General features: G+C 46.8%; 2 protein-coding genes across 4 annotated transcripts in view; both read right to left on the bottom strand.

The window, feature by feature from the left end:
- Nucleotides 1-231: 231 nt before the first annotated feature.
- Nucleotides 232-3,044, bottom strand: OLFML3 (olfactomedin like 3). The gene is made up of 3 exons (XM_021690084.2): nucleotides 2,824-3,044; nucleotides 1,865-2,150; nucleotides 232-1,536 (listed from the first exon to the last, which is right to left on the bottom strand). Exons 1-3 carry the CDS (start codon nucleotides 2,935-2,937, stop codon nucleotides 716-718), a joined length of 1,221 nt encoding a protein of 406 aa, XP_021545759.1. The 5' UTR covers nucleotides 2,938-3,044; the 3' UTR covers nucleotides 232-715.
- Nucleotides 3,045-4,678: 1,634 nt separating this feature from the next.
- HIPK1 (homeodomain interacting protein kinase 1) overlaps nucleotides 4,679-9,668 on the bottom strand; it is a 49,363-nt gene continuing 44,373 nt past the window's right edge. For all 3 annotated transcript variants that reach the window (XM_044914588.1, XM_021689979.2, XM_044914589.1), the window contains one exon: nucleotides 4,679-9,537. In XM_044914588.1, coding sequence (XP_044770523.1) covers nucleotides 9,049-9,537 — 489 coding nt within the window. In that variant the 3' untranslated portion in view covers nucleotides 4,679-9,048. The remainder of the gene's footprint in view (nucleotides 9,538-9,668) is intronic.

The raw sequence follows: 9,668 nt of genomic DNA, 5'->3' as shown, positions 1-9,668 counted from the left end.
GCTGTGGAGGGAAGAAGCCTTTCCGCCGGCCTCCTAAAGCGGCGGGATTGTGTGCTTCCCCAGGCGCCGCACGGTAAATCTGTAACTAGAGAAGTCCCCTCTATCTCAGCAGGAGAGCCCAGCCAAGTCCCCGATGTGGCTTAAGGAGTGGCGATGGGGTGGAGGAGGAAAATGGAGGGTCACGGGGAGAAATACGATCGGAGGGCCACCCCAAACAAACACAGGCGAGGAGCAGTGGATTTTCCTTTTAATGCAAAATGTTGCAATAATACAAAATGATGTGGAGAAAGCCCCGGTCTCCGGGGCACTAAAGGGAGAAGGGAGACAGCCAGAGTTGAAAGTCTCCTCCTCCTAGAACCCTCTCCCCCCACCGGACTCACACGGAGGCAAGAAATATTCTGTTGCCCATTTGCTGGGGTTGCCCCCATACGAGGGTCCAGAGCTCTGGGTCTGCGTGGTCTTTGGCCTGAAATTCATTGCCATGGGGCAGGAGGGCAGTGGCCACTTAGGGCTGTCTCTCTTTCAGCTCTAAAAGGGTCTCTGAAGATCTAAGGTCCCCCAGGAAACGGAGGGGCTATGAGAATTTGGCTTCCGTTGGCTGCAGATACAGGCCCGGAAGCACAAGTTGCCCACATCTGGACAACGAGGAGCAGGAACTGTTGTGGGGACAGAAATGTGTAGAGGTGAGAGAGATTCACCGACCAGGGCTAGGTCCTCAGACTTCTTCCTCTTTCTTTCTCATCTCCAGCTTATAGACAATCTGGTAGCCGTCATCCCAGGCGTAGAGCTGACGCTCTCGGGGGTTATAGCGGAGGCTGGCATGGGCCCCGTATCGGCGGGGGAAATATGGGAGGGCCGCCCTCTCGGGGGTCAGGGTGCCACTGGCATCAAAGGAGCATTGGATGCGGGCGCGGCTGGCAGGGCGGGTGTTGTAGACAACGTACAGGGTGCCGCAGATGACAAAGGCCGCCTCGGCATTCTCTCTGGGACATGGTGTGTCCCACTGCTGCTCGGTGTCCAGGGTCTGGGGGTCTAACTTGGCCAGACACAAGTGCCTGTCATCTTCCCGAGTGGCATAGACAGCCCAAAGGCCCTCCTCGTCAGCGGCCAGGTCGATGTACGTGTCTGCTGTCAGCCCGTACGGGGGGATCAAACCCTCTGCCGGGAATACTGAGCTGTCCACCACGGTCCGGTTTGCCAGGTGGAATTTGATGAGCTGCAAGGTGTTCTCCAGCTCCTCTCCCCCTCCGGGTCCTCCAGGAGGCCTCCGGGCGTAATAAAGAAAGCCACCGTATACCAGCTGCCCCGTGCCTACCCAGGGGAAGGGCACCCGGATCCGGGAAGCTTTCCGGGCAGCCATGGCCAGGGTGAAGTCCCGCAGCCTTGGGAAGACAAAGGCTGTGTCATTCTGTGTCCCATCTAATACATAGATCTTCTCTGTTGGCCCCATTGGATCCTTGGTCCACAGACCAGCTGGGCCACCGAACCGCTTCAGGATCTTCATTGATCTCACCTGCGAGATTGTGTAGCCACAGTCTGGTGGGGAGGGAGAAAAGCACAGGACAAGGCAATACAGGCAAGAGTTAGATGCCCGATGCGGGAACCCCCCAGGATAGGCCATCTGGAGGACAGTGGGCATTTGCCAGTGGACGCCTCCACTCTTAGGGAGGATAGGGAAAAGGGCGCCACAGAGGCCTGGGTCCCCAGAAACGCTCGCAATGGCCCTGTCGTTATAGAGATTCCCCTAAAGCAGATTCCAGAAAACCGCGCCAAAGTGGCCTCTGGGACAAGGAGAAAAATGGGAAAGAACCAAGGCAGAATACAGGTCCTGAGAGTGTCAGGGCTCTGCTTTTGGACCACTTACCTGTCACCATATCGTACTTCTCATTTCTTCTACCCTTGCCTTTGATCCCAGGGCCTCCGGTCACCTTCTCATCAACCTCCACACAGGGTAGAGCTGGGTTTTGGGTCTCCAGATAGTCAACTTCGCGCTCCAGACGGTCCACTCTGCCCGAGATGGTGTCGGCCTCGATTCTGAGTGCCTCACGCTCCTTCTCGGCCACCTCCAGCAGCGGCAGCATCTTGTTCTTGAAGTCCCTCAGCTCAGCGGCGTGCCGGCTACTTTGGTCCTGGCACTGGGCCAGCCGTTCCTGCAGGGATGGGGGCCAGGAGAGGGGCTGAAGGGTTACAACTCCCAGGCAGGGAGAGGCCCAACCATGGAGTGAGGAATGGGAAAGAGCACCAACTCAGCCAGGCATCAACTCCCCTTCAACCCCCACTGAAAGGAAACCAGATGTTTGGAGATGCTAAATGTGCAAAAAGCCGGGCTCGGATCACCTAGGCCTCTACCCCCACTTCATGTCCTCTGAGCCGCCGGGGGCGCCTAAGTGCATGAGGGGTCTCTGCTCCACTGTATACTTCTCCTCCTGGGAATGAACAGATTTCAACTCGGGAATGGCACAGGCTTCAAACTGTTAAAAAGACAGAAAGCTGCAGATTCTCTGGGAACTTCTAACTTTCACAGAATCATCAGCTCACCCTGAGATGCTTTCTTACCATGCTAGCTCTCATGTCCACTGTCCCCTTATTCCATGCCATCTCAGGGTAAAACACAAAGGCCTGTTTGCTTTGGAATGGCTCTGTGGCCGTGGGGAAAGAGGAGGGCGTGCAATTGTAAGGATACTCTTATTGAAAGATAGAGTTTTCTGTCGGTCCTCACAGAGACCCATCGTGTCATGTCCCCAGATCCCTGACACACTGGGTGAATCAACAGGAGATGTGGAGTCCTTCCCGCCTGGCCTGGGAAAGAAAGGAGTCACTCACCTCTAAGGCAGCTAGTCGGCGTTCCATGTACTCCACAAGGTGGTGCTGCTGTCCCTGAAGGGGTCGCAGCCATGACAAAAGGAACAAGGTGAGGAGAGGCGTGCAGGGCCCCATGGCCGCGGGAGAAAGGGGGGCCGGAGTAGGAGCGTGCGGTCCTGTGCCTTTCCCACTCAAGCCCGCCGCTTAGCTTTGGAGGCGGGGTGGGGGCGGTGCCTTCTCTCTTTCTGGATCTCGGGTCTCTCTCACTACTCTGGAATGCTTTCACGGTCTCTTTACAGCCCCCACCCCCTCCTTTCCGCCTGGATTGATCAAACACAGATGGCCCTATGGCAGAGCAGCCAGAAGAAGCCTTAACCACCTCCCGCCTAGGCTGTAGGCTCCCAGGGAGAGGGGAAGGAGATGAAACCCCGGGGCAGAGGACTTCTGGGCAGTCACCCAGAAAAAGGAGCTAGCAGCGGGAGGCAGGGGCCCCGGAGTACACTCAGCAAACTCTATTCCTGTTTTAGGAGAATGCATGCTTCCTTCCAGCGCTGGCTTCTTAAAAGACATCCATCATTAATCTTTTCCTTCCCCAGCAATAGTAGCATGAATTGTTTTCTGCTTTGTTCAGTGGAAGCTGGAAGCAGGGGAGATGAGGTTTGAGGGGAAGGGGTGGGAGAAAAGATCACAGTGGTCAAGTCTGCACTACCTTCTTCTATAGCTCATTGGCGCCATCTTGTGATAAGCACCTGGTGTCATCTCAGGATTCACAGGGAAACCAAGGCTTAGACCTCACGTCCTGTGGAAAATTTTCCACAAAGCCAGCCAAGCAGATTGAATTTACAGGGGTTTTCATCATTAAAACACAGATTTCCCCACAGACTACCCAACTACTTAAGGGGCTATCCCAATCTCTCTCTGATTTAGCCTAAGGAAGAGAATATAACTGAGATTTTAAAACAAAAACACCAAAAAAACCCAGATCACTGGCAAGTTAAATTCATTCTTGATTACCTGGGAAGTGAGACTGATAGCAGAGCCTTTCTATTTGCCTCTCTCTTACCTGAACTCTTCTAGGTATATTCTCTTACCAAAACTGGGGAATGTTCAGTGAGTTCACCCTCATTTCATTTATTTAGGAAAAAAAAAAATCTTAAAAATATATGTGTTGCAGTCGAAATCAAATAAATGTGTTCTGACTTCTCTACCAATGGGAGAGAAGAGCCTATTGATCATTTCTAGGTTATGGTCCAAAACGGTGTTTCTAAATGCGTCTCATTTCTATACCCCAACCACGACTGCAGAACCCCACAATGAATTAATGGCCACTGTAGGGTAGATGTGGCCTGAAACACATGTGTCAAAAGAAGCCAAACGAATATATAGCATTTATTCAGGGACCTGCAGTGATCGATTTAGACAAATCTCTAATTCTTCATCAGGAGAAATTTTCTTCACTTTAGAATCAAGAGAAATCTAATCGGAGTCCTTCTCCAAAAGGACTATGCTTCAAACAATGCAGCTTGAAAGGAGGGAAAAGCAGCGTCTGCTGTGGTGATTCTGATTTTCATTATGATACTTCAGATGGTTGCTGGAACATGCTAGGAAACAAAGTTTAGTTATCCTGGGTCAGAAGCTGTGCCTCCTTCAAAGGGCCAGGACCAGATGATCTTCAGCTAGGGCCCGGACACTCCATTCCTGGGAAGTGTTTTCAACCAACCCTGTTTCATTTCCATTGTGGAGATTTGTATGAAAGATGGATTTGCCTCTAACCCACCACTGACGTTCATTTCAGATGCGATATATTTAGCCACTCCAAAGATGCCATTTGTTGATCCCCTTTGTAACCCTCTAACAGAAGTCAAAGACAGCCACATGAATCAGAAAATTTACCCATTTTATTGATGCATTGCAATTGCTCTACATTTTACCATATTATGTAGAAAATACTGAAAATACAAGCTACTTTGTAAAACCAAAGACGAACATTGAATCCAAAGATAAACTATGTTTTACACAATGGACCCTTTTCCCGTAGTTAGTATTAAATTTTAAATATCTATTTCTTTTGTTAAAATGATTATTTTACATACTCCCTAAGTACATCTGCATTACAAACATAGCTCAATAATTCTCAGAAACTGTTTCTAGAGGCTTGTTGTAAAAGGAAGCGCACAACCAGAAAAGGGAGAAAGCAAAAAAAGTTTAAATCGCACACAATAACTAGCATATCAAATACATTTAATAGAGTTGGAATTCCATTGCAATATCAAGGATTCAAAGCAGAAATACTAACGTTACATATAATGTACATATAATGTACTGCTACATGTAGTGAGATTATTTTTCAAGCTGAATCAAAACCACACATTATATAAAGTTTAGCAACAAACAACCATGTAGACATGCTGCACCATCCATCAGTTAAAATAAAAACAACAAACAAACAAAAACCAAAACAGGAAGCAGGCCTGGGCCATTCCTGTCACTGAGAGGCAATTTCATTTCCTATCCTAAAACCAACCAACCTAATCAGTGGGTTTTTGCATAATAATGCTGACTAAAACACACATTACTGTGCTTGCCTGGCTAAGGGCAGTCAAGCTGAGCCCCTCTAGTGGAGGACGATGGATGGCCAGAACTATTTGAAATGGGAGTTCTTATTCCTGGGGCTGGTATCTGAGCTGAGCACTGACAGCAGTATCCCCCTCCTGGGAGCTATTAAAACTCTGGAGTGATCAAGTGTCCCAATGAGCCCAGAGTGGCTGTACTTAAACCTTCCCCACTTTCTCTCTCACCCTGAAGGGGAAAAGCTGGAAATGCAAGTTCTGAAAGGACGTAAAGCCTTAAGCTGGTCTGAGGTTAGGCCACTGCTCACTGAATTCGCAGGGCTTCCCCCCATCCTGTCAGGGCTGGCAATGTTAAGCCCCAGGGACAGAATCTAAAGCCACACTGAGCACATACACATTGAGCGGACACAGATGGATTTTTATCTTGGTAAATTTGAAATGCCAATTTGCAGACTAAGGCTGAAAATTTCTAAAACTCTTAAAGCCACACACTGCTAGTAAGGATGTTGCAGATAACAATACACACTCTTGGTATTGTCTTTTCCCCATGAAGTTATAAGACTCACATCTTAAGTGGTTATCTACTTATTGGACAGGGGGGCAGGAGTGGAGTGTTTTGTACTTTTTTTCCTGCATCTCCTTTGTTACAAAAACAACAAATCTTATCCCTTGTAGAGGAAAGGTAAGGAACAAAAAATGTTTCTACTAGAAACTAGGTCTGCCTTTGAACAAGAAAATCAAAATATGCTTGGCAAAAAAGGGAAACACAACGATCACACACGTTGACCAGAAAACCGTGTAACACTAGTGACGGAAACTATACAAACTGCTTGGGTATCTTCCCCAATATAGCGGTGCAAACCGAACTCAGGAGAATGACCACAAAAAAAAAAAAGAAAAAGAAAAAGCAGAAAACACCAACATGTTCCTGGTAGGCTGCCCTGACTGTACTATCTGCCCCATCGTGGAAGCCCTTACTCTTTACAATGAAGAAACTCCAAATACCTTGACAGCTCCTCGGTGTTCAACCCGGTACAGAGCTTGCTGACCAGGCTCCATGAAATCTCCCATCTCCATCCTGCACCTCCTTGACGCCATCTCTACAAAGAACCAGTCCTAGACTTAGCCCTCAAGTACATAATTTTCAATTCAGATGGAACACTTCTATATCTTAGAGTTAACCTTCTTCCCCCAAATCTTTTATGGGCAGGAACATCCCCATCCCCAGTACCCTCCACTTGACCCAGATCCATGCAGGAGCTGAGAGTACAAGGACAATTTCACAGCCCCAAGAATATTCAAGTTGTTAAAAAGAAACCTCAAAAGCCCGATGACTCAACAGGCTTTGGTTCCTTTTTAATATTCTTCACCGGCTCAGAAACCTTCCTGTGAGTTCCCTGTCACCAGCGGCCTCACAAAACTCCTCCTCATAGTATGGGGACATGGTAAGCAATACAACAGGCTCTTTGGTATAAACAGATCTGTTATATGTTTTTTTTTCAACAAGCAAATATTTTACTAGGAATGGCAACTATTTGCAGGAAGGACTGCCACATGGGAAAAGGAAAAGAAAAATCTCATTCTAAAAGTGATTGCACATACTTTAAAGAAAAAGAAAACAACCACATATTTCATATTGGCTTGACTCCTCTCACCTGCTTCCCAAATTCTCACAGAAGCAAGGTAGCAATGCGCCGTGAGAGAGCCACATGGGGAAAATGCTTCTGTGAGAACTCAGCTGAGATTCCGGGTTGGAAAGGGGTAGACGTGGTGCTAAAGGAGAAAAGCTGCTGTTTTTATTTTTCAACGAAGGCAGGGAAACTGACAACAATGCATTTACACGACACAGCTACTAATCCTGTTCTGATAAATCCCAGTGAACAGCTTAGGGTCCACAAGGGCTTGCTGGTCCGTCCTAAGGCAAGCTCACTGTAAACTCTATGAACCACTACATTATCATATAAGGCACTACAATAAGGGAAGGAGGAGATAGGGAAGAAGAGACACACACTGAACAACTCCTCACCAGACACACCTGTGCAAAACAATTCCAAGGGTCTCCTCTCCTTGCAGGCAATGCCCCTGCTCATTCAACACTACAGTAATATGCTCTAATATAATTGCAATTAGTTCACATACATTCCAACAAGTATCAGTTCATTTTGGTTTAAATACAATGGAGACATCCATTCCATCTCCGGGGTAACACTTGGAGGATCAGATACACACTAAATACACAATTCAAGTGTAATCACTACACATTTGATTACAAATAACATTTTGGGTTAGCAGGAAAAATTGCTTGTTATATTTTTCTAATCAATATGTACATATTTAATTATGCAAAATATTAAAACACCACCATTACAAAACTTCTAAAATATTTTTAAATTCAGTAATAAATTTTTAAAATATTTTTTGCAATTCCTACATGCACTTATTGTATAAGTCTTAATAAGAGAGCATTCAATTTGCTGCTGGCATACAAAGGAAGCTACTTTAAAGTATAAAAGCTATACACAACGTTCTTATCTGGTTTCAGATTCTTTAGCTTTCTCCCCAAATAAATCACTTAGAACAGAAGGGAGAGATGAGGCAAAGAGAGAGAGAGGTGTATTATTGAAAATTCATATTAATCTTTAGGCAAAGCTCACCAATGCCAACAACCTTTAGGCAAAGCTCATCAATACCAATATCGCATAATACAGAGAGATTTTGCATATAATAAGACAACCACCACCATACAATAATAACCACCTTAATGGCTTTTCCAATAATAAAATTTAAGCTGAATCAGAGAAAGAGAGAAAGACTTTTAAAAAATAACTTAAGAAGAATGCACGGTACTTCATTTAAAAAGAGTAATGCCTAGTGCTTTCACGGTAGGTATGGATTCTCTCACACTAAGTTACCAGCAAATGGTGAGCTGCCTTTTTAACACTACTTTACAATAAACACAGGAGCAACTGAGAGAATCCCAAGAGTAACACAGAGCAGTATATTACCAGTTTTGCAAAAATAACAATTGCCCAGTAAGTGTAACGTGACACGAAAACAAAGCTAAAACACTGTAAGTCTAATGTCCCATAAGAAAGGTAAAATTTTGAGAGGAGAAATGCCTGATAGTCAGATACAGACTTGTGTAAGCTGCTCTTAAAATAGGCAATTAAATCTTGGTTTTTAAACAAGCAAAAAGTGATGATTTTTCTTTTCTCACTTGTTACCGGATTTCAAATCCTTCTATCAGCATTTTTCCTCTGACCAGCAATTACAATAAAACAAAGTTAAATAAAGAGGGGCTTCACTTGGTTTTTTAAAAACATTTATAGAAATCAAGTCAGAGAGAAAATATTTTTCAAAGGGTAACTTCAGAACGATCTCTCTTCCTTGGTAACTGCAGAAGATGGGCATCTGAACTCTTCCAAATAGCAAAAATGCTGTCACAAAAATAAAGAATTAAAAAATAGGGCAGACTTTGGGAGACTACAACAATGCAGTCAACACTAAGACAGGTTCCCCAGAGAAAAACCTTCTGCTTCAGTGGGCCCCTGCAGAACAAGTTGCTGGCTAAGGAGTTTCAAGAGGGGCTTAAGGGAGGAGAGCTCGTCATAGCCTGTTATTAAGAACTCAGAGCCAGGAACAGGCAGCCATGACCCCTCCTCCCTCTGCTCACCAACTACAAATAGGAATACTGGCTGATCTTGGTAGGACTCAGTGGGTATCCAGTGTAAATTGTTGAGCCTCGGGAAGACCCAATGTAGGACTGGGTGGCAAACTGGTGTTGGTACTGAGCAGGGGCCACACTGGCAGAAGTGAGAAGGCTGGGCCCAACACTGACAGGGACCTGGTGCACCAGAGTGCTAGGGTGGGTGGTATAGGCTGCAGCATGCCTTGAGGAGCCCTGCGGGGAGAAGAGATGAGCAATGGAGCTGGTGGAGCCCAACGCAGCAGCAGAGGTGGGGGCAGCATACGTATACAGGTGGGGCTGGCTCGGCAGGTGAGCAGGGGCTGGGGCCAGGTGTGGGTGCCCCGTCGAGTGTAGTGGGCTGCCGTGCTGGAAGGCGTAGGGGGCTTGGGAGAGCGGGGCCACAAACGCCTGCTGCCTGCGGGGGGCAGGGTTGCTGCTTCTCTCCTGCGAGGTTGGAGCTGACGATGACTGCTGGTTCTGGAAGGAGGAAGAAGGGAGTGAGGAACCTTGAGGTCATTCCGGTTCGGGGCACCAAAGACCAAGTGGAGAGTTGAGTAGAAGTTCTAACCTGTACTGTTCCTGGGCTGCCACAGCACAGAAATCTCCCA

The sequence above is a fragment of the Neomonachus schauinslandi genome, chromosome 4, assembly GCF_002201575.2.
Source record: "Neomonachus schauinslandi chromosome 4, ASM220157v2, whole genome shotgun sequence".
Lineage (NCBI taxonomy): Eukaryota > Metazoa > Chordata > Mammalia > Carnivora > Phocidae > Neomonachus > Neomonachus schauinslandi.
Note: the sequence above shows the minus strand (reverse complement) of the source record. Positions and strands in the feature narration are given on the sequence as shown.